The sequence below is a fragment of the Schistocerca nitens genome, chromosome 2 (assembly GCF_023898315.1).
Source record: "Schistocerca nitens isolate TAMUIC-IGC-003100 chromosome 2, iqSchNite1.1, whole genome shotgun sequence".
Lineage (NCBI taxonomy): Eukaryota > Metazoa > Arthropoda > Insecta > Orthoptera > Acrididae > Schistocerca > Schistocerca nitens.
In genome coordinates, this window is record NC_064615.1 from 371276150 (window position 1) to 371302685 (window position 26536).

General features: G+C 38.4%; 1 protein-coding gene across 1 annotated transcript in view; it reads right to left on the reverse strand.

The window, feature by feature from the left end:
* Window positions 1–26536, reverse strand: part of LOC126235028 (guanylate cyclase 32E-like) — a 434536-nt gene that overhangs the window by 237403 nt on the left and 170597 nt on the right. The window contains exon 10 of the mRNA XM_049943763.1: window positions 14810–14921. Coding sequence (XP_049799720.1) covers window positions 14810–14921 — 112 coding nt within the window. The remainder of the gene's footprint in view (window positions 1–14809; window positions 14922–26536) is intronic.

Below are 26536 nucleotides of genomic sequence, written 5' to 3' on the forward strand. Positions count from 1 at the left end.
ACGTGGGTGCACGATCTGTTACAGCCATGCGGATAAGATGCCTGTCATCTCGACTGCTAGTGATACAAGGCCATTGGGATCCAGCATGGCATTCCGTATTACCCTCCTGAACCCATCGATTCCATATTCTGTTAACAGTCCTTGGATCTTGACCAATGCGAGCAGCAATGTTGCGATACGATAAACCGCAATCCAACCTTTATCAAAGTCGGAAACGTGATGGTACGCATTTCTCCTCCTTACACAAGGCATCACAACATTTCACCAGGCAATGCCGGTCAAATGCTATTTGTGTATGAGAAATCAGTTGGAAACTTTCCTCATGTCAGCATGTTGTAGGTGTCACCACCAGCGCCAACCTTGTGTGAATGCTCTGAAAAGCTAATCATTTGCATGTCACAGCATCTTCTTCCTGTCCATTAAATTTTGCATCTATAGCATGTCATCTTCATGGTGTAGCAATTTTAATGGCCAGTAGTGTATAAATGATAGTTTGCAATTAAATAAAATCTGCAGGTACTATCTTAACGACTTTAAATGATGAGTACAATAGTAGAAGTACTTTTGAGAATGCGGTATATTTCTGCAAAATACTTATTGGTATCGATGGTCTAGCAATTAAATAAAATATAAGTTGAATAACAGGGAAACAATAGATTGCTACTTCACATAATTAGTTATGAACAACAACATAGCTCGCGAGATATTCACTTCTGAACACATACTACATCTTCACTGCAGAAGCCACAGAAATCACACAAGAGTACAGGTTGGCACTCTGAAATATTTCTATCCTCCGTTCCACTGTCCAAGTATTTCCGCCGACTAAGCGTCCATTGCGCCATCACATCCAGCACTTCCTGTGTCCTGTGCCGTACTCTCCAGAACTGCCACACCACTCAGAACTACCTCGAGCCCTCTCCGGAAATGATGCTCCTCCCCAACCTCCAAACATCTCTCTTGGTAACAAGTGCTGTGATTAGCTAGAGCGCTCCCTCCATGTCTCCAAGGCAATGTGCACTCACAAACATATTGAAACACATAAGAAATACTGGATTTACATTTAAATAACTTGAAATTAAATAAATATTCATATGGCTGGACCATAAACACACTCTAACACACATTACTAAATACATAAACAAATTAAATAAACATATATCAAAGGTAGGCCAGAAGCCTAATGTCTCTGTGCTTTCTAAAACACAGTAAATATTTAACCAATTTCTTCATGAATAGTATATATCAGATATAAACCAAGACACAGATGAATAAATATATTTATGAGCATGCTGCTACCGTTTTTTCGTGTAACTGTGGAGTACTTATGGCCTGACGCGATCGACAGTAATTGGCCACTTTGACCTCCAATAACTGATGTACAATTTAAGTTACATGCCTGTAATTCATACCAATTTAGGTTTACACTAATAGCTTACTAAAGACACATAGATCGACAAAATCGGAAGAACCATTTAGATTTTGGAAATTCATTGCTGGGTAAAACTTGTATAATTTATCATCAGATTCTAAACTTTAAACTAATAAATATATTGAAAATCTGATTACCCCATCAGAATCATCGTGAAAATAATGGTAATGTACATGTTTCTTTTTGAGGTGTCACGATTCATCTGGCTATTATTAATTTCTATATGAACTGTGAAATGTCTGCCATTAAGGTTTCACAAAGTCTGCCACCTTTGGCACTCCCAGCGTGTCTCCTTCATTGACACAGTGTCACAATGGAATTCCACCCACGTGGCTGGACCATGCGCTGGGGCTACCCCTCTCGTCCGGCTAACATTCGGCAGCACGTGTTTGCTGCCGGGCCCTGGCTGGCCGAGCAGCCCGTGCGGCCACACCAACTTTGAATTTAGAATATTTTCAGTTCGCCACAATTCACCCATTACCTCACAATCGACAAGAGCAGAGATTCTTTCAATGGGAGACAGTAACCAGCTACAATGGAGCAGCCAGTATTATTGGGTTTACAGTTTGTTGGGCATTATATAGGACATCCAGGGTTGTTGGGTTAATGGATTGTTGGGCATCCCGTAGAACACTGGTAGTCAAGCTGGTCCCTACTGCCCACTAGTGGAATTCGAGCTGTGTTTGGTCACTGGGATGAGGAGGGAGATGGATTCAGGGAGGGGGTGAGGGGGAGATTCTAGGACGGGCTTAAGGATTTGACTAGGGACTGGAGATTACAATGGACCCCTACTGCAGGGCTGAAACTGGAAGAGTCAGACAGCTGGCAGATGCCTCCTTCCAGGTAACACTTCAGTTCGTTCATGACAGCAGTGGAGCCTTTGTCTGCAAGGAGGATGATTAAACATATGTCTTAGGGTTATGCATTGAGATGTTTCTGTTCCTGCACAGGGACGTGGGAAATGAGGGTGTTGACTAGCAGGTACAGAATTCCTGGAAGGTAACCAGGGAGTGGTTAGGTCAAAGCAGGGGAAGTTCATAGTTGGATGGCGGTATAAACTTGGAGAGGCAAGCTTCAGTGTTGGGATTGGTTGGCTTTGATTGGAGGGTAGCAAAAAAGTGTTTCCTTTGTGGGGATCGAGAAGAGAGTAAGTCTTTGGAAAGTCCAGCTCGATGAAACTGTGTAGTTGGCTGAAGACGAGGCCTTTGGACAGGACTGAAACTTCTATAAGACTGAGATTTTTGGTGGACAGTTTGACAACAGCATTCTGGATTTAAGTTCTAGACTTCTGGGATGTTGAGAGGGAGTTTTGTGGGGTATGACAGATGGTAAAGATCAGTATGATAGGCTCCAGGTGCTATATTGGTGGCAGTATAGGTATTAATGGGTAGTGGTGCTCCAAGGCAGGAACAGGATATCAGTAACTTTGATAAAAGTTCGGGGTCATGCCCATAGCTCTCTTCCAGGTGTTTCATCATCATCATCAGTGTTCTGTACTAGAGCAGGTCTTCATATGTAGCTCTCTTTGCAGTCCTGTCATTTGCTACCCTCTTCATTTTCCCATAATTGTTTCCTATCCTTATACTATTCACTATCTGATATCTGCTGCATCTTCTTCTTCCTCTTCTTATTATTTTTCTTTCATTCACCATTCATTCTTTAGCAAGCAGCAGTAAACTATCTCTTCTCACCAGTTGCCCACACCAATTGCGTTTCTTCATTACCTTTAAAATTTCTCTCTCTTCCCCCACTCTTCTCAAAACTTTCTCACTTCACACTTTGTCTACCTATTTTATACCTTTCATTCTCCTCCAAATCAAAATCTCAAATGCTCTATTCTTATTTCTTCCTCTTTCCTCAGAGTCCATGTATCAGCTCCATATAGTGTAGAAGCCGCCTCTAATAAAATGCCTCCTTGTAAATTACTATAGGTGGTTTCACCCCTTTATTAAAGCTCATGCCATTCAAAATTATGCTTCCCATATATCTGAAAGCACTAATTTGTTCGGTCTTACGTTTCTTGCACTATTCGCTGTACATTTTGTCTTTTTTGTTGTTAATTCTCATTCTGAATTCCTTACAGGTCTTATTTAATTCAACATTCCAATAGTAGTTCTTTTCCTCTCTGCCAGTAACACCGAATCATCTACAAATCAAATACCTTGTATCCTGCTACCATGAATGCACACTCATCTTTTTCGTTTCAAACATTTTTTAAAAAATCTCCAAATATATGTTAAGCAGTACTGCTGAGAGACAGCAGCCTTGTCTCACTCCCCTTCCAAATGTGCTTTCCTCTGTCATTTCATTCCCAATCTGTAGTCATATTTTCTGTTGAAGGTGTAGGTTCTTAATCAGAATTCTATATCTCTAGTCAGCACCATTCTTTATTAGAATGTCCAGTAATTTATTCCACTGCATCCTCTCAAGGGATTTCTCCAAGTCAATGGCAACAGTATTAACTTCTCTTGCTCTTGCAATGTATCTCTTACCTCTAATTCTCAGCAGTTCAATTGCAACTCTTGTACTTTTCCCTCTTCTAAATTCATAATGTTCCTCTGCAATACTCTTTCCCATATTTCTATGAATACTTCTATTTATCACTCTTAGTAGAACTTTTACTGCATGAGAAATCAAACTTATGATACTAAAAGCCTCAAATTTAATGGCACTGTTTTTCTTCTCAATCAGTATCATTTTGCCAGCAAGAAGTCATCTGCCTGTTCACCTCTTTCATACATCCTATTACATAGATAAGTTAAATCTCTCACACCACTACTTCCAAGGGTCTTCAGCAAATCTGCTGGTAATCCATCACTTGCTTCATGATTCTTTGTCTCTCTTAAAGCCTTTTTTACTTCTCCTTCCAAGACACAGCATTCTCTGTTCTCTTCTATAACTCTCATCTCTTCTAATTAAATATTGTTAAGTTTTTGATCAGACCCATATAGGCATTCTACATAGTCTTGCCATCCCAACACCTCTTCCAGTTTATGAACTATAGTACCATCACTTCTTTCTATTATGGTACCATACTTGTCCTGCTTTTGTTTGCTTCAATGACTAGGTCAGCAGGTAGTCTATACATCATTTCGTACTTTCCTTTCTTTTCTAGTTTCCATATTTCCTTACATCTCGCTTTCATCGATGTCTTTCTTGCCTCTCCTTGTCTTCCATTTCCTTCTTCCTTCCATCTTACATAACACTGTCTTTGTTACCCACTATTTCCTTATTCTTTCGAACTTCCTCACCTCTACAACTTCTTCTGCAGATTCCTTAAGGTTCTGTCTGATCCTCTTCCATTTCTCATTTCCATTCTACTCATTGGAAACTCTATCCTATTTTGACATAAATGTCTGTTTCAACTCAGCATCCTTACCTTCTTCCTTTAGTCTTTCTAGGTCTCTTTGTTTTCCTCCTCTCACTCTCTTCAATGCTACTTGCAAGTACACTGCCACCAAGTTGTGGTCCAAAGCTATGTCTACTTCAGGGTATGACTGGCATTCCTCAGGCAGCTTTTGTACCTACTCTGAATTAAAATATTTTTCTTTATCTATAATTTCTTCAATCTTTTCATAATATTCCTCTACTTCCTCATCAGTATGTTGACTTGTTGCCACACACATTTCTATTAAAATGACACCCTTCTTGTCACCCCTTAATCTGTTCATCATCAGTCCATTTCCAATATTTTTAATCAGCCATTTTCCTGTCATAATTGCCATACCTGGTGTTTGAGGGGAAGGATTTCAATTAGCAGTATATGATGTATGCATATACAAGTAGGCCACAGCCATTGACACATTCAATAAAAATTTTCTGTGTTTGTGACTGCATTGTCAATATATGACCCATGAACATCTTAGAGGAATGCATGGCACTCGATATCTGTGATCTAGTGCGCCACCGTTTAACGACCACCTATTTCAGGTGGAAAGGGGACTTTTATGAACAGACAGATGACTTAGCTATGGGCTCTCCTCTTTCACCTACTGCAGCAGCCATCTTTATGGAAGCATTTGAAGAAACAGTGCTCCAGTCTGCACCATTATGCCCAGAATGTTGGCTCCGAAATCTTGATGATGCTTTTGTTATCTGACCACATGGAGGGAAGAGCTATGAAATTTTCACCAACACCTCAACCAGCAGCACAGCACAATCCAATTCAGTATGGAGATAGAAAAGAATGGGGTGCTGCCTTTCCTCGAGGAGGAAGTTTACAGAAAGCCTGATGGTAAACAAGGCCATAGAGTATATAGGAAGCCAACCAGTACTGACAGGTACCTGCCTGCCTCCTCCCAGCATCAACCTATGCAGAAGAAATCTGCCCTGGACACTTTAACCAAGAGGGCTCACAGGATCAGCGATAAGAAACATCTAAAGAGTGAACTACAAAATCGCAAGTCCATTTTTGTGCCAATGGTTTTGGAATGAAAGAAATAGACAAAACTATGGCAACAAAGAATGAAGGCAACAGAGGAGAGCAAAACGAAGCACAAAACATCGCTCTATTACCATATGTTCAAAGTGTCAGTGAACGGGCAGGTAAAATTCTCCACCAAGCATGCATCAAGCCGATTTTCCAAAGCAGCAACAGAATAAAAGATGTTCTTTCCACAACAAAAGATACAGCTCACAAACTACATGTTGTTGGAGTTTTAGAAATCAAGTGCAAATGTGGGTTAGTGTATGTAGGAGAGACGGGACAACCAAGCAGCACACGGATATCTGAACACGAAAAATATATCCGATTAAGACAGAACACCAAGTCAGCGGTGGCAGAACTCCAGGATGAGTGCAGTAAAGATATTGATTTTGGTGAAGCACGCGTACTGGCAAAACAGCCTATTGCTTTCAGGAGGAAGATCAGAGAGGCAATAGAAATAGCCAAGCAACCAGCCAACATGAACACAGAAGACAGGTACTGACTTCCAACATCTTGGCTGCCAGCAATAACAGTGCTACAGGACAATAGCTTACATGAAGCAACAAATACAGGTGCATAGGAGACCGCAGCAGCCACAAGTACATAGGGTATTGGCGCACCTTGACTGGGGCTAGAAAGCAGGAGAACAACGCCATGTCACAGCTGCTGCCTGGTTTTCCATTTGCTGATTTCCTCCAATCACAAGCAGTAATGCAATCACCAATCAAAATGTTGGGTTTCCACCAATGAAAAGAAATAATAAAAACACCAATAAAGACTTCTAACATATCTCCCCTTTATCCTAAACAACCTATCAAAATTAGACAACAGCCATGTCTGCAGGTATATAAAAAACAAAGTTCAGCAGTAAACAAAAGCACCCTGAAGAAGCTTGCTTTCAACAGGGACCGAAACGTTAGTGGTTTTACACAGATTGACACTGGTCATTAACCCAGAAAAAATTTTATTGAATGATGTATGCAGTTTGTATTGTAAAACTGCAGAATGAGTGGAGGTGATTTGGTAATACCTGTATCATGGAGACTTGTTTCTATGTATGAACTTAGCAAGAGACAGGGATTGGCAGAATCTGAAAATTTGGAGATCATTGTGGAAAGAGAGGGACATTTTACAGTTAGACATTTTCTTTTTTCGGGGGAGGGGGGGGGGGGGGATTCCAGGGTTAGCCTTCTTTCACAATGAGCTGAACCTTGTACATGGCTTTTCAAAACCCATAAACCCAACAATCCTGGATACCCTGTACTACTTGGTTAATGTGAACCCGTTGAAAGAATCTCCACTCTTGTTGAGCAATACCTTCAAACAACTGCCTGTAGCCTAGTTTCTCATACTAAAGATGCAAACCACTTTCTTCACTGACTCTCACACATCTCCATCCCACTACCACCTTGATTCCTATTCAATACTGTTGATGCCACTGGCCTGTCAACTAATACTTCCCATGCCCATGTGGCTATTAAACATTCTCTCTTCCAATCTTCTTTCAATTCCAAACCCATGATTTCATGGCTAATTCTATTATCAAACATAACTGTTTCTCCTCTGAAGGGAAAACATAGAAACAACCACCATACAGTCATGGGCACCCACATGGTACCCTCCCAAGCCAACCTATTTATGGACCATCTCTTCAAGATTTTGACCCAAGATCGAGACAGATTACCATCATTCCTCCACAACTTCAACACCTTCTCATTGGCACAACATGCCATCTTCCTGGACGTTGACTTCCAGCACTGTGATGGTTCCATTTAGATATCTGTCCATATCAAGTCCAGTAACCATCAACAATACCTGCAGTTTGACAGCTATCATCCCTTCCACACTCCCATATAATCTGGCCACCATGGAGGGTGCATCTGCAGTGATGAGAACTCCCATATGCCAAGGATCTCACTAAGACTAAAGTTCATAGACTGGCACTATCCCCCATCACTAAAATGCAGACAAATTTGTTGTGCCATTCCCTCACCTGCCCATAATCCTTCCACCACCCCCAAGAACCAGCTGGGCCATTCTGTGCTAAGTGGTCTAAATAGTTCCCGCAAGACCATCATGGATTTTGATGAAATTTTGTGTGAACATTTGCACATGTTCCCAATGAAAATTGGAAAAGTTGTATGCCAATTAATTCAATACTTCCATAGGTATATAACAATATTACAGAAGGAAAGTTGCCACTCACCATATATCGGAGATGCTGAGTTGCGATAGGCACAACAAAAAGATTCACATAATTATAGCTTTTGGCCATTAAGGCCTTTGTCAGCAATAGACACACACACAGGCAAATGCAACTTGCACACATGTCTGCAGTCTCCGACAAGTTGTCTGAGACTGCAGACGTGTGTGCAAGTTGCATTTGCGTGAGTGTGTGTGTGCCTGTTTGTATGCATGCCTATTGCTGACAAACACCTTAGTGGCCGAAAGCTATAACTGCATGAATCTTTCTGTTGTGCCTATTGCAACTCAGCATCTCCACTATATGGTGAGTGTCAACTTTCCTTCTCTAATACCTGTGAGGTTTTGGCAACTTAGACATAATATCTCTGTAAATATTTTCTTGAAAGAAACAAAACTAGGCCACCTTGTACAACATTTTGTGCCCTCTCAATCAAAATAATAATTAAAAAATTTCTGAGGTTTTTGGATTTGGATAATTTGAAGCAAAGCTGACCAAAAAAACAGACACTGAAAAAAAATATGAAGTTTAGCTTTTTAAATATCCAGAAGTAATATTGGGATATACCTCAAACTTTGCATGTGCTAAGTTACCAATAAGAGATCTTAGAATACAAAATTTTATTCTCACATTGCTTTCCAGTAGTTTACAAGCCGAAGGGAAAGGTGACAATTTTTCCAAAAACACCAAAAAAAGCTATTATCTGGACCACTTCTGCCAACTCTTTTAAACTGTTTTCATTATAAAGACCATGTTCTAAACTGGTTAAAAATATATATGGTTTTGCAATGCAAGCCTATAAAATCCTAAAAACTAATGATATGATGGAAGTCCATTGAAAATGGGGCCATATTCCACTGGTCCTCAAGTGAAATCTGCCATTTTTTATTATGTTCTACAATCATTTTGTGCCTTTCTGTGGAAGATAATATCAAAAGTCCTGATGACTAGGAAGTGAGCTTAAGTCAGAAAAACTGCAAGTAAGTAAGCTTTTTTTTTTTTTCTTAGACATCTCTACAGAATTAGCACTACAACATTCTTTTTGTAAAAAATAAAATGGAATACTGAATAGTTTTCTCTTTTGTGGCTATAATAATCTGAGGTAATCACATTTTAAAAAACAAATTTTTTGGGTTCTGTGTTATCAAAAAATTTTTTCAAACAATCCCATCAGTGACTGTCACACCCAGCAGTGTAGTTTTGCTCATTGTATTCTATAACACAATTTAAGAATCCTAAAAGAGGCCTCCTCTAGCTTTGGTCTCTCACACTTATAGAAATGTATCGGCTTGGGATCATGTGTATGTAAAAAAAATAAAATAAAATAAAAATAAATAAATAAATAAATATCAGACTTAGGAATCTGTGGTATAGAAACTCACCTGTGGCTCCAGTTGTACAGCTACTGAGCATGGCTCCTATGGTTATGGGGATGCTGGTCTTCTAATTTCAAAAGGAACCAGCAATGGTTAAGCCACCATGGACCATACCAACACATTTACAGAATTTTTCATGCGTACACCAATGTTCCACATTAACCACAAACTATGCTATAACTTTAACCAGAGCTAAAGTAGCACATCAATAGCATTACAGAATAAAAATACATACTAATAATGCTGTAAAACATGAATCCATATCAAAAAATGTCATGGAGACAACTGTGAACTTCACCAAAATTTACACAATGTGACAGTAGTGTAAAACATGTACGCTATTTATATGATGTGTGCTGCAGTTATGCAACTATTTTACTGCCATGATCTCTGCTGCCTTTGTAATGCACAGTTAAATAATACAGGTTGTAACCAGTTTTATGCTGTAGTTATAGCAGAAAAACAGACTGAATATGTAACAATGAGTTGCAACAAAAGACACCCATTTTTTGAAGTTTTTCAAGTTATTTGGACTTTATCTCACTTACCAGTCATCAAGACTTTTGATACTGCCTTCCCCAAAGAGTACTAATCAATTATAGAACATAATGAAAGATGTCAGACTTAATATCAGTAATAGGGCCCATTTTCAATGCACCTCCAGCTTGTCACTGTTTTTTGGGGGCTTATTTGCTCACATTGGAAAATGGGTTTTAAAGAGTTTGCAGTGAACACTTTTTTTTTGTAAAAGTAGGATAATTTGTTAACTATTGGAAAGCATCAGGAGAATGAAATTTTATATTCTGACCTTCTGTTGGTAGGTTTACATGTGCAAAGTTCAAGGTTTATCTCATAATTACTTCCAGAGATATGAAATGGTAAATTTCATAAAATGCTTAACTTCAAATTTTTTCACATGTCTATTGTTTTGGTTGACTTTGCTTCACCCCATCACTGTTTTTAATGCATTATATGCTCACAGTGCAAAATTAAATATAGTTTTTAGGTGGTTTAGAACATGGTCATTCTAATGAAAATGGTTTAAAAAAGTTTGCAGAAGATTCTTTTTTGTAGGAGTGGCCCAAAAAGAGCTATTTCTGTCGTTTCTAAAAATGTTGTCTACTTAGTCCTCAATTTTTAAATTACTGGAAAGCATTAGGAGAATGAAATTTTACATTCTGAGACTTTGTGCTGGTAAGTTAGTAGGTGCAAAGTTTTCAGATACGTCCCACAATTACTTCCACCAATATGAAAAGCTAACTTCATATTTTTTTCTGAGCGTCTATTTTTTCGGCCAACATTGCTCCCAATTATCCCTATGAAACTCACTCGAGAAAACTTTTTTTATTATTACTTTAATTAAGAGAATGCAAAAAGTTGTACAAGTTGACCCAGTTTTGTTTCTTTCAAGAAAATATTACTGGAGATATTATGTTACAAAGTTGGTGAAAATTCATTGGTGCACTGTTGATAGGTGCATTATGAGGTGAAACAAATTACTGCATCCCTGGAATATTGAATTAATGATCATGAAACTTAGATGTTCATTGCGAACATGTGCAACTGCACATACAAAATTTCATCAAAATCCATGATGATCATGTGGGACCACTTAGCATGGAATGACCCAGCTGCAAAGGACAACTCTCATCACCCAGAACTATCCCAAAAGGGAACAAATGAACCATATCATTCACAAGGCCTTTGCCAATTTAGCATCATACCCTGGAATAAGGAATATTGTACCCAGTATGCCTTCCCATCCCTCTTAATGTGGCATTCCACAATCCATCCAATCTAACCAATATTTTGATCCATCCTTATGCCACACCCACTCCCACCCATTGTCACACAAGTCATACCCTTGTGGGAGATCTCAAGGCAAGATTTGTCCAATACAGCCACCCAGTACATCTTACTCAGGTCCCTTCACAATTTTATCCTATCTCATCAGAGTCAGGGCCTCCTGTGAAAATAAGTCATGTAATTACCAGTTTTGCTGCAATTTGTACACTTTATTGAATGTAGATATGACTGTCAACCGGTTGCTCAGCCAAGTGAATGGCCACTTTCAAACGGTGGCCAAGAGCAGAGCTGAACACCCAGTGGCAGAATACAGTGCTGCAACATGCTCTATTTCAATCTTCTCTAAATTATATAGATGGAAGTAGTCCTTGAAACACATCCTTTGCGCGTATAAACCTCTGGGCCTCATTTTTCACTAGCCCCTTCTCCACACCCACTGTCACCCTGCCTCAGAACCTTAACTTCATTTATCCTGTACATACACCCTTTATCCCACAGGGCCTCCTGTTCTGTTCAGTCACCATCCCCCAATTCATTCCTCTATGACATCTTCACCATCATCATGCACTGCATGAACTCATTATTGTCAACTGCATTCCTATCCCATGCACCTGCTGCCTCTGTGTTCTACATTTGTATCTTGTGTAAGTGCTGCCTTCCTCCAAGCCATCTGCCACCCTTTTATAACTCTTCCTCCTGCTTCTCTTTTCACTCCACCTGACACAACCCCTCACCTAGTAAATCTGCAGTTCCAGGATTGTGCATCTAGTTAGCACAATTTAACTGCACAGATGTGTGTGTGTGTGTGTGTGTGTGAGGAGGGTGGGGGGTGGGGTGGGGGGGGATGCATGCTGTAGCTCAAAAATGGATTGGTCCGGTAGCTAGCAAAGTTTCCATTCTTGTTAAAGTGCATGTTGGCTACTCTACCCCTCTGCTATTTAGTGCATTGTTACTTTTACTTCTAAAGTGTACACATTTTCAATGGTTATCCATCACTATTTTCTTTTCAACTTTATAGTTTAAATTTCATTTCCCATTTCATTATCTTTCCTAATTAAGAAGCAAAGCTTCTCTTACTACTATCATAATTTATCTATCATTGATGTTTAAGTAAAACAGAATCTAGAGGATAACATTGTGTCCCCAAAGGTATCTGAAACAGAATAGACCAGACGTATTCAAAAACCTAATTTCAAGTGAACAGTACAACAATGTTGTAACATGTATTAGAATATGCTCAAAAGCACAAAATATTACAGTTTTCCAAAGTAATGTTTTGGAATAAGTCTTGCTAGTCATACACAGTACAAAAGACATTTGTTCTTAAAAATTTACTGGAACTTTCCTTACCATATTAATATTCAGTTGACTTATTTACTATTTTTTATCATGAATATCAAAGTGCTTACTGCTAGAAAGTTTTCCACAGCATGCTTTATCTTTAGCCCAAAAGAAAAACAAACTTTTTCCTGTGTTTGACAACTTCCTTCATATAACCTAATATCTTTTTTCAGTTCATAGCCCATTTTCTACTGTAATTCATTCAAAGATGTTATTTTTGCCTTGTGGGTTATTATAAAACTACGAATCAATAATCACAACACTGGTAGTTCAGAGTACACCAAGACCTGAATGTGTAAAACTAAGAAAGTAAAACTTTGATAGCACTGTATCTAAATTAGATTACAGATTAAAAACATAACATATTATTAAAAATATGCCATTTTGAAAATGGGGCAATACTTAGTACACAGCAAAGAGTCAAGTGTTCCCCAGCAATTCTACAGAACTTAAGGACAGAATTTTTTGTGTGAGTTATGTACTGGAGCACTGCAGAGTGGATGGCCCTTGAATGTAACTGTCCTATTTTCTGAGTGCACTATTCTATCACTGATGGGATATTAATGACTGACTCTCAAACAATTCTGTGGGCAGCTGTAGGGGCCTAGTTTGTTTTTTGCAGGTTTCAGAATTTTTTATGGATCTTGATAATCTGCAGGTGAATCTGCCTATTTTTCCTATTTAATATGATAAATATTCTTGGTAACTGATTTTATATTCCACCTTCATGTACAGGGAATTGTATCTCTGTAAAGCTGTTGATTACATTTTCTTCAAAAGTATTCAGACAAAAACTGACTCACTTTTCTTATCATTCACGTAGAAGTAAATTTTAAATGGATCTTGTAAGGCTATTTATTTAGATATACACTATGTGATCGAAAGTATCTGGACACACCAAAAACGTACGTTTTTCAAATTAGGTGCATTGTGCTGCCACCTACTGCCAAGTATTCCATATCAGCAACCTCAGTAGTCATTAGACATCATGAGAAAGCAGAATGGGGCACTCCACAGAACTCATGGACTTCGAACATTGTCAAGTGATTGGGTGCCACTTGTGTCATACATCTGTACACAAGATTTCCACTCTCCTAAACATCCCTAGGTCCACTGTTTCCATTGTAACAGTGAAGTGGAAATGTGAAGGCAGCACAAAAGCATACAGGCTGACCTTGTCTGTCGACAGTTGAAAAGGGTCATAATGTAAAATAGGCAGACATCTAATCCAGACCACCACACAGGAATTCCAAACTGCATCAGGATCCACTGCAAGTACTACAACAGCTAGGCAGGAGGTGAGAAAATTTGGATTTCATGGTTGAGCGGCTGCTCATAAGCCACACATCACGCTGGTAAATGCCAAAAGGCGCCATGCTTGGTGTAAGGAGTGTAAACATTGGACGATTGAACAATGGAAAAACATTGTGTAGAGTGACGAATCATGATACACAATGTGGCGATCCAATGGCAGGGTGTGCGTGTGGTGAATGCCCGGTGAACATCATCTGCCAGCATGTGTAGTGCCAACAGTAAAATTCGGTGGTGTTATGATGTGGTCATGTTTTTCAAGGAGGGGGCTTGCACCCATTGTTGTTTCACGTGGCACTATCACAGCACAGGCCTAAATTGATGTTTTAAGCACCTTCTTGCTTCCCACTATTGAAGAGCAATTTGGGGATGGCGACTGCAACTTTCAACATGACTGAGCACCTATTCATAATGCACGGCCTGTGGCAAGGTGGTTACACAACAATAACACTGGACTGGCCTGCACAGAGTCCTGACCTGAATCTTATAGAACACCTCTGGGATGTTTTGGAAAGCCTACTTCCTGACAGGCCTCACCGACCGACATTGATACTTCTCCTCAGTGCAGCACTCTGTGAAGAATGGGCTGCCATTCCCCAAGAAACTTTCCGGCACCTAACTGAACGTATGCCTGCAAGAGTGGAAGCTGTCATTGAGGCTATAGGTGGGCCTACACCATATCAAATTCCACCATTATCGATGGAGGGCGCCACAAACTTGTAAGTCACTTTCAGCCACGTGTCTGGATACTTTTGATCACATAGTGTATCTAGTATTTTCATAGAGATAAACAGTATTTATTAAACATGAGAAAGTGTTCTAAATTGGAGAGCCATAGGTAAGTTTAGGTAATTTAGTAACTGGTTTAAAGTTAATGAACACCTGATAAGGGAATGTATAACATTATGACACACCATACTTCTGTTTCCACCTGATGATTCTGCAGACTCTGTGGGTATTATAGTGACATCTTTCATGTCTATCTTCCACAGCAAGCATGCAAGCTTGTGTTCATATCTGTAGTGCCTGCAACAATAAGCTTTCATAGTATTCAAGAGTTAGTAATTTCAGACTGTACATATAACTATATATTACAGTAATTATTTTTACAAACACATTAGTAACCTTAATTACAGTAACACATGTTACACCATGAAACAATTTTGATTCTATCTCAGTACTGACATTGTAAAATTATTTCCCTTTTAAACTTGACTGATGTTTGTTCAAGATGTTAAAAATACAACAGAAACAATTTTCATGTTTACACTACAAACAAAGAAAATGAGCATTATTGTGTGTTCCATTGGCACTAAATTCATTAGACATAATGCACATGCTTAATTTTGCTCAGTTGGAGCAGGGAACTGGGTACAGCTACTATCAAGAAATAATCTTGGTATTTACCTAAGTGATATAGGGAAACTGTGAAAACCTAAACCAGAATGACTGGATAGTGATTTGAATTCCAGACCTCCAAAATATGAGCAACTTACATAAAATATAAACATATGCAAACAACCCCAGCTTACCAGTTATCATAACAGCCATGGAAAGGATAAAAGTAATAGGTATACAAACCGACAATGGCAGTGAATATTAAGCCTTGTGGATATTAAACTGCTATACTGGAAGTGACACATAATATAGAGCAAAGAAATATGCAAGAGGCAATTCCTGGATGGAGTAATAGTTAAAATAAGGGAAAGGTAACTACTCTCCCATAAGTCTCATCAAGGGCACGAGAGTGTGCATTTGGATATATTTGTGGTTATATGTGTGAATGTGTACTTTTGCTACAAGGACAGAAAGAGCACAAAAGCTACTGTGATGCTGTTTTCTGTTATTTGTTTCTGTGCTCCACGCATCATTTCACTATATGTGAGTGGTTGGCTTTCTCTGGTCATAGGCTGTGTTCCAAAAATGAACAGCATAGAGACAGAAGTGATGAAACTGTCAGCAGGACCTGACCATCATTTTGCAGGACAATGCTCAAGCATGTACAGTGCAAGCCGTTACTGATTTTTTAGACTGATGGGGCTGATAAATGTTATACCACCTACTGCACTCCCCTGACTTAAGCCCTCGTAAGTTCAACTTGATTTCTAAACTGAAGGAAACATTTCATGGCATTCGCTTCAGAACTGCTGCAAATTCGTTGGGCAATAGACCGCACTGTTCGAACTGTCAACATGACTGGCACTGCCAAGAGTATCCTACAACTTCCAGATCACTGGCAACGGATTATACACAATGCTGGTGACTACTTTGAAGGTCAGTAAAACTTTGAAACACGTATCTACTTTCTACGAGCTGTAAATAAATAGTTACTACTATTAAAGTTCCAACACTCGTAAATATGAGGTGGTCAACATTAGAATGTTTGTGGCAACAAACTATTTTGTCCAAATGATTGACAGTCCTCACCAGCCAGTTTAAAGTAATATTCATTCAATCCTTGTTAGCAAAATATTTCCACTAAACCATTCTTTTAGGATATGCAGCTACTGAGGAGAGAGCTGCAAAGTAAATATAATTACAGTTCAAAAAGCTATTAGTGAAAAAAGACACTGCACTGATGTGTAGTAATTCCTTCTGATAAATGATATCAGTGCTATTGCTTCAGTTTCCACATCCCACATCCTAATCGTGAACAGCAGTACTCTGTTGCACGAGTATTCATGGTAGCCACTTTGAGGCCCTCCTTTCCGCAAAATGTCTTGTGGAATGTTGATGACATACGAGGTCTGTTCAAAAAATTCCAGAACATTCGTAATTTAACACCAGTCTATATCTACATCTATACTGTGCACACCATTGTGAGGTGCATGGCACAGGGTACAACCCATTGTACCAGTTATTAGGGGTTCTTCCTGTTCCATTCACGTATGGGGGGGGGGGGGGGGGGGGAAGAATGATTGTTTGAATGCCTCTGTGCATGCAGTAATTATTCTAAACGTATCCTCACAATCCCTATGTGAGTGACACATAAGGGGTTGTAGTACATCCCTAGAGCAATCTTTAAAGCCAGTTCTTGAAACTTTGTTAATAGACTTCCCAGAATAGTTTACACCTGTCTTCAATAGTCTACCATTTCAGTTCCTTCAGTATGTCTGTGGCACTCTCCCACAGATTAAACAAACCTGTGACCATTCTTGCCGCCCTTCTCTCTATATATTCAATATCCCCTGTAAGTCCTATCTGGTACGGGTCCCACACACTTCAGCAATTTTCTAGGATGGGTCCCATGAGTGATTTGTAACCAATTTCTTTCGTAGGCTGACTGTAGTTCCCCAGTATTCTACCCATAAACTTACGGCTACCACCTGCTTTACCCTTCACTGAACCTATGTGATAATTCCGTTTCATATCCCTACCAAGTGTTACAACCAGGTATTTGTATGAGTTGGCTGATTGCAGCAGTGTCTCATTGATACTAAAGTCATGGGATACTACATTTTTTCGTTTTGTGAAGTGCACAATTTTACATTTCTGAACATTTAGAGCAAGTTGTCAATCTCTGCACCAATTTGAAATCTTATCAAGATCTGACTGATTATTTAAACAGCTTCTCTCAGACACTACTTCATTATAGGTAACTGCATCATCTGCAAAATGCCTGATTTTTACTATTAATATTGTCTGCAAGGTCATTAATACACAACATGAACCAGCAAGGAACCCACCACACTTCCCTGGGGAGCGCCCGAAGTTACATCTACATCTGACGATGACTCTCCATCCAAGATAACATACTGTGTCCTCTCTATTAAAAATTCCTCAGTCCAGTAACAAATTTCACTTGATACCCTGTATGATCATATTTTTGATAATAAGCTTTTTGGAAATTGCGAAACACTGCATCTACCTGACTGCCTTGATCCAAAGCTTTCAGTACATCATGTGAGAAAAGTGTGAGTTGCGTTTCATATGACACATGTTTTCAAAACCATGCTGGTTGGTACAGAGTAGGTCATTCTGCTCAAGATACCTCATTATCTTTGAGCTCAGAATATGTTCTAAGATTCTACAACAAATTGATGTCAAGGATTTTGGTCAGCACTTTTGTGGATCACTGGTACTACCTTCTTGTAGATTGGTATGGCCTGTGCTTTTTTCTAAGAACTGGGCACAGTTTTTTGTTCGAGGGATCTGCAATAGATTATAGTGAGAAAAGGAGCTAAATCAGCTGCAAATTCAGTATAGAATCTGATAGGGACTCCATTGGGGCCAGGAGCTTTGTTCAGTTGTAATGATTTCAGTTCTTTCTCAATGCCACTGACACTAGTACTTATTCTATTTCTCAACACCACTGACACTAATACTTATTTCAGTCATTTTTTCTGTGGTACAAGGATAAAATTGCGGCAGTTCTCCTCAGTTTTCCTTTGTAAAGGAACATTATACAATGTGTGTTATACAATGTGGTTGTCATCTCTACACACACCTGTGTTAAATGTGTAACTGCCAGAATTTTCACTGTTGTATGTCTATTATTTATTGTTAAGTACTATATTGAGTAGAACATTGCGTTTCAAGGTTTGTGAATTTCGAGATGGCATTAAATTTTGTGTGAACCTCAAGAACATCTTTACAGTGACATTCCAAATGATGCATAAAGCCTATTGTGATGAGTACTCAAGCTGAACTTGGTGATATGAATAGTTCACTTTGTATATAAATGGCCAGATGGAAGTCAGTTGGATCATGCCATGAAATCCTGAAAGTATCTTGAAATGCACTGTGCTGCCACCAAGTTCATCCGACAGCTCATGAGACAAGACCAAAAAGAGCTTTGCCTTGCAATCTGTGAAGAGCTTTTGGATCACACAAATGAGAATGAGCTGTTCCTTAAGAGAATCATAACTGCTGATGAGATGTGGGTCTACAGCATGGTTCAGTCTTCACTATTGGTTGGGAAACGTTCTCCAAGATCAAAAAAAGTTTGTCAGCTCCAATGTCATAGCCATGCTGATAGTTTTCTTTGATTCTGAAGGATTAATTCATCATGAATTCATACCACAGGGACAAACTGTTAGTCAATGGTACTGTCGGGACATACTGCAATGGCTAACAGAAAATGTGAGTAGGAAACAGACAAATGTGGTGAGGCAATTGATGGCTCTTGCATCATGATAGCACAACCACACATTCATCCCTGTTAGTGCATGACTATTGCACAAAAAACGAAGTCCCTGTGCTGCCTCATTCTCTGTACTTTGCAGACCTGGCACTTGCAGATTATTTTTATTTCCAAAGTTGAAAATCCTGTTGAAAGGATGAAGAATTGCAATGACAGATGAGATAAAATAAAATTCGTAGACAGCTCTTCACACAATTCAGCAAGAGCTGTACCAAGTCTGGTTCCGGAAGTAGAAATGGCAGTGGAAGCATGTATCAGTTGTGGAGAAGAGTATTTCAAAGGAGACTAAGTGTAATAAGTAAAGGGTAAAAGTAGAAAAAAATTGTGTAAAGTTCCGGAATTTTTTGAACAGACCTCATATATCCCAGTTCCTCATGAAACTAAAGCTAACTTTTTTGGACTTCTCACTGTGTCAATTCAGTGTAAATCCCTGAGCTTTCAATGGTTACCTCCATCGTCTTCTTCAGGGGCAACTAACTGTCATAACTGCTGCTGTGGTGGCCTTATATAGAAGGCATATGGCTTCTGGTTGGTCGGTACTTATGTAATGCTGCTGCTGAAGGAGTCAATGTCTGCACTGGTGGCACCACCACTCTCGTAGTAGCAGAAACATTGTGATGAATATCTGTGCCTCTTTTCTGGATTAGGGGCTCTCTACCATGCAACATTAGGATTACATCCATTGCCACAGTTGAAGTTCTTCGCACACATACTTATTTCTACAGCCTCTTTAATTGCATAATCCCAGTATGCAGGAGCCTTAGACAAAACTGTGTGTGTTTGTGAGGCTGTTTCCAGCAACTACAGATGTCTCAAGTTCTGAATCTTTACTATGCCACTGATGCTTTGCACAGTGTTTGGAAATGGTGTGGATGGATTGATCAATGTTATAAATCCCAGGGATCCTGAAGCCTATGTTGTCCTTAACAGGGCATAGCATCTCCTTTATCTTCTTATATTAAAAAATAGGTCTTATACCTCATCTTTCCAGGACTCTGCCTATTTTGCTGGATGTATCACGAAGGAAGAAAGGAATGCAGTTGGTCTCTCATAATGTGACTGTTCAACATTTTGATATTTCCTTTTCTTGAAGAACATTCACTTTGTATCAAGTGAACTGTACTTCAGATGATTAATTTTGGAATCCAAGTGGTCCATGTCAGAAACAGTTTTTTCTCTGTGTACCAATGCATTTAAAACTGCCTTCTTCTGGGCTGTATGATGAAAACTCTGTGCACTAAGATATAAATCTGTATGGATTTGCTTGCAGTACACTGAGTGGCTGAGACGTCCATCCAACTTTCATCACACCAAAATATCTAAAAATGGAACCATACATTCAGTCCACTGTCAAGACAGAGAAAGAAGAAACAAAAGTTTTGTCCCAGGCTCCTTCATACTGGGATTCTGTAATTAAAGAGGCTATAGAAATAAGAGTGTGTCAGAAGAACATCGACAGTGGCAGTGGATATAATCTTAGAGGTGCATGGAAGAGAGCTCTTGATGCAGAGGAGGCACAGAGATATTTGTCACAATGTTTATGCTACTACAAGAGAGGTGCACCATCGCTGCAGATGTTGACACCATCTGCGACAACACTATGTAATTACCAACCAATCAGAAGCCGTTTATAGCCAATATAAGGCCACTGAAGCAGCAATTACAACAGTCACTTGCTTCTGACAAAGACTATGGAGGTAATTGATGAAAGATTTGCCATGAACTGACGCAGCAAGAAGTCTGAGAATGTTTTATACAATGCTACATAATGATACCACTTCTCCTTTATATACAAATACAATATGATACAGCACTTGGATCAACATAAAAGAAATCTGTATGTTATTACAATTGTTCATAGTTCAACATTGGAACTTATGATTATTTATTACAGAGTCTTGTACTCTACTACTTCTCTCCTATTCTGACAGCATACTTCAAATCTTCTTCAAAATAATTAAATGAGCCCTATTACATAGTTTGATAAAATACAGAAAACTAAGATAATTATAATTACTGTGAACCTTTGCTATACTATTGCAAACATGTGGCTATTCTTATGTTGTGCTGGTGTATTAACATTCTAAGATCAAAGTTATCAAGCTTTTCTTTAACCCAGGCTAGCCAGTATACTATCATAATATTTAACTCTACTGTCATAATATTTAATTTAATTGATTCTTGTTTCCCATGTCCCACAGTGCATCTGTTAGCCATTTTTTGGCACTGAAACACAGTTTCTGGCACTGGAGTTTTCTTATAGTAGAAGTGCATAAGCAGATATGAAATGAAGAAAACAAAATAGGCACGAAGCACAAGAATTTCACTACAAAATCTGTCAAATTAAGCAACAAAGAAACTGCACAAGAGTCTGGTGCATATTCCGGACAGGTCTTTCATCAATGTAGTTGAATTAGGTCGGGTGATGCTGAGGGAATTAGATTAGGAAATAAGACACTTAAAGTAGTAAACGAGTTTTGCTATTTGGGGAGCAAAATAACTGATGATGGTCGAAGTAGAGAGGATATAAAATGTAGACTGGCAATGGCAAGAAAAGCGTTTCTGAAGAAGAGAAATTTGTTAACATCGAGTATAGATTTAAGTGTCAGGAAGTCATTTTTCTGAAAGTACTTGTATGGAGTGTAGCCATGTATGGAAGTGAAACATGGACGATAAATAGTTTGGACAAGAAGAGAATAGAAGCTTTCGAAATGTGGTGCTACAGAAGAATGCTGAAGATTAGATGGGTAGATCACATAACTAGTGAGGAGGTATTGAATAGAACTGGGGAGAAGAGAAGTTTGTGGCGCAACGTGACAAGAAGAAGGGACCAGTTGGTAGGACATGTTCTGAGGCATCAAGGGATCACAAATTTAGCATTGGAGGGCAGTGTGGAGGGTAAAAATCGTAGAGGGAGACCAAGAGATGAATACACTAAGCAGATTCAGAAGGACGTAGGTTGCAGTAGGTACTGGGAGATGAAGAAGCTTGCACAGGATAGAGTAGCATGGAGAGCTGCATCAAACCAGTCTCAGGACTGAAGACCACAACAACAACTTTCATCAATATGACACTCAAGGGCCTTCACTGACTGGAAGCAGTTAAATTAAATATAAAGACTTTTGATTTAATTTTATTTATTTGCTACACATTTGCCTGAAAACTGTAGTTCATCTATCTACTACTACTCTATTGCTACCGAACATTATGTTGTGACTACAAGATGATACTAAGGGTAAATTAAAGTGCAGCACAAAAAGGCAGTTTTTATTTACAAAACAAATACGAGGGTAGATCTTCTATGCATATAACAAATAGAAGATGTTGAGACCATGAGTTACACTATTGTCATGGCTAACAAATTTGATTTTTGATGGTTTATACATTGTTTGTTTGTTCTTGAGACATGCACTATCTCCTTCTCTGTAATTTATTTATTTATTCATCTAAAAATCTTTCCACACTGTGGGACTCTGAATAAACACAAAACAAAACAGCTACACAACACAGTAAAATTCAGTATTATTTTACTAGACACATAAATTTTAGCTTTATCCACAAAAGAGCTTGCACTACTTACAGTAGCTGCACTGTCTTTTTTCAAGTCTCTCAAATGTTCTAAAAATTCTGCAACTGAATAGAAGCAATGATCTAATACGAATGCCCTTAAGGTTTTACATGAGAGTGTGTATGATGATATGATTTTTACCTTATGGGAAAGACCATTGTAAATTTGTATAACACTGCTTATTGTGGTAGGCTGATGCCCTTACTGACTGAACATGAAGTTTTACCTTTTGTCTTATATCATGCTCATGGATATTAAAATTTCTATTTATGTCTTTTAAGTTCTTTCTGACATACTTACAGATCTCTAGTATGTACATACAGAGAAGTAGAAGGACTGACGACATTTGAAAGAGGAGTTAGCACAAATCTGCTTGCTCTCACAGTTCTTTTCAGGGTTAGGAAAATGGGTGAACTACATGGCGTAATACTCCAGAAAGTAATTCCATACATTAGGATTCTTTGGAATTGAACAAAGTAGGTAACTCGGAGAGTGCTAAAACTTGCTTTAACAGAGAGTAAACTTGTTGCATTTATTTTGTTACATGTGTATGCTATTTGAAGTTATTTTGAAGCCATATGCCTAAAAACTTTGTTTACAGAGAAGATGGAATATTGTTTTGTTGGAGCTTATTGTCACCATGATGTTGCATGTATCACCTTTTAAACAGAAATTAAGGCAAGTTGTTTTTTTCCTGTCTATTAGTTGTTTATCCCTTCAAATTATCTATTTAGCTGTTCTGTAGTTTTATTTACAGCAGCTTGTAGCTGACTTTGGGTGTTTCCTGTAATAAGGATGTTTGTGTCACCTGCCAAATAAGTATTTGTTTGTGACTCGCTGTTTAGGTCAAAATCTTTTATATAGAGGAGAAACAGGATTGGCCCACGAATGGAACCCTGAGGGACTCCTTGTTTTTTCAGGATTTCTGCATCTGAGAAAAGTATCCTTTTCCTTTAGTTCATGTTTTGTTTGTATTTTCCGTTTTCTGTTTGCCAAGTACGATGTGAAGCATTTTAGTGCAATGCCTCTAACGCCATATCTCTGGAGCTTGTCCAACAGTATGTTGTGTTCCAATATGTCAAAGGCTTTACTGAAGTATTAAAAAGTTCCAGTGGTACTTTGTTTTTTGTCCTTTGTTTGCAGGAAATTGGGTTTAAAATCATAGATGGTACTAGTTGTTCATTTATTTTTCCTAAATCCACGCTGAGTATTAGTGAGAATTTTTTCTCTACAAACATCATTTGCCTACTATACATTACTGTTTCTATGATTTTACTAAAGCCTGATAATAAGGCATTTGGTCTATAGCTTTCTCGTATTTGATTTGTCTCCTTTCTTATGAATATGGACCACTTTAGCAATTTGCAAGCAGTCTGGTAATGTAATTGTCTGGAAAGATGAATTGATTATATCTACAAGACACAGTGAAATGTTAGTAATATATTGCTTTATGATGCAATTAGGAATACTACAAATTCCTGATAACATTTTCTTAAGAGTTGATACAACATGGGTGATTTCATCTGGAGTTGCTCCAGAAACATAGACTGATGTGGAACTTGACTACACTTAGTTTTTCTGTTTCTTTCTACTATCCATTTTGTTACTGACTATTAAATTATTTGTGATATCTGCATAGTGACATCTGAAAAGATCTGCAATGTGTTGGGGTCAGTTACACTCTTGTTCTCATGAGTTCAGAGTGATATTTTCCATTTTGCTTCCTTCTTTATTACTTTCCATACTGCTTGGCTTTTATTTGCTGACTCTGTTATGAACTTATCATTGGCCATTCCTTTTGCCTGGTGTATCATTTTTTGTGGATTTGAAGGTATTTCTGAATGTAGTTGTTCAGAAGTGAGGGTATGTTATTGTTTTTCCTGTATCTGAGTAATTCTCTTTTCCTCGTACTTGAGTTTTGATACCTGTTGTTAGCCAATTCTTTGCTTTTACGGTTGTGCCTCTTGCCTCTTATTACTTGTGTTTTGGAAGGGAATGCAATTTCAAACCAATCACTGAAGATGTTGGAGAATTTTTCTAACTTCTTGTAGATGTCATTTACTTGGTAAACTTCCTCCCACCTTTCTCCTTATAATAGGGAATTGAATGTTTCTATATTATGTGTACTGAAAATTCTTGCTGTTACAGTTCTATTGTAGTTCTGGGTGAGCAGCAAGCAAATTTGGAGGGTGACAACTTGGGCTTCATGATCACTAAGGCATGTACTGACACATTTTGCAGTACAATGTGTATTCACAAATATCTGATCCAGGCCAGTGGCAGTAGTTTTTGTAATTCTTGTTGGGGTTGTTGTGTCTGTTTTAAGTCGAAAGTGTCTTTGAGGTTGAGCAGTAGCTCTTTTCCTTAGCTGGTTCCAAGAAAATTATTGTTCTGTTTTAAGTCAAAAGTGTCTTTGAGGTTGAGCAGTAACTCTTTTCTTTTGCTGGTTCCAAGAAAATCATGGTTGAAGTCCCCACACAGCACTGTTGATTTCTTGTCTAGACATAGCCTGTACAGTACATATTCAAGCTTATTTAGGAACGACTCAAAATTTCCATTTGGCGAGGGTAAATACACACTACAACTGTATTTTGCTCACTGACTTCAGTAAGTGTCAAGTCAAAGTCCTTTCTGCATTGAGATGCTGAAACTTATTAATGGATTTCTATTTTAGACCTTGCTTGATGAAAATTATGGTACCACCATTTTATAGCTCTTTCTACAGGAATAATTTGCTAGTATGTACCCTGGTATACATAAAGAGACAATTTGATCAATATTTTGCCAGTGCCGTGTAATGCAGAGAACAGTGATACAGTGTAGTCCGTATTTATTAAAATCTCTCATCTAAAATTTTGTTTGTTATTGACTGAATATTTTGATGGCAGACAGAAAGAATATTGTTGCTGCAATTAATTTGATTACCAGTGCTAATTTTTACATTAACATTAGAGTTCTTTAAGTGTATTTTTATTACATCACTAATCTGCTTCTAGCTTGGTGAGGATTTGTCCATAAAAAAATCGTCTGTATGGGAGCCTGGAGTCTTTTCCTGAGTTGTTGGAGTCCGAATCTTTTCTTCCAATGAGCTGTGGACCATTTCTGCGTAAGAATGTCTTATCTCTGATTTCTTGATGACACATCTGCATATTTTTTCAACCACAAGCTGCTTCCCTAGCCCATTTAAGTGTAGTCCATGTGTAGTGTGGAATCTACATCCTTTACAACTGAGATCAATAGCTTCTACAGTTTTGTATTCTGTGGATATTTTCGAGAGCAGTATGTTTGCAGGACTTATCTCTTTGGCTACATATGACCAAGGAGGTAGGTCATATTGATGTAGAACAGTCATGAACAGTACATTTTTATGAGTCAATTGTCCTAAACATTTTTTAAATTTGTCAGTGACTTTTGAGGTTTCATTTTTAAATACACCATTTGCTCCTTCAAATAACAAAATTAATCCATTATGATATAAGTTATTGACTTTAGGTAAGTGGATGAGCTTTTCTATTTCAGACATGAAGAGTTCTTATTTGGAAGTGGTGGACCACTATATCTAAATGTTTCATTAGCTTCTGCTATGTTACATTACACACTGAATTATTCTCAACTCTTTAATTACAATTTTCTCAACTGGTGCACCTTCTTTCACATCTATGGGGTAACAAGAAAGTCCAAGCAGTAGATAATCTTAGATGCAATTGTTCTTGGCATGGATTGGAGGGAAACGGGCGAAGGAAAAGGTAACAGCACCACTAGTACCTTTCAAAGTGCACTATATGGTGGCATGTGGAATATAGCTGAGATAAGCCAGATAAGGTCTCACAGATGAGTAGACAAGTTAGAGAATCTGGCAGCACAGCCCTACCTAGTATTTTATAGGAGGTAAAAATGCAGTCTTCCATCAGCCAGTGGCAATGGCACCTA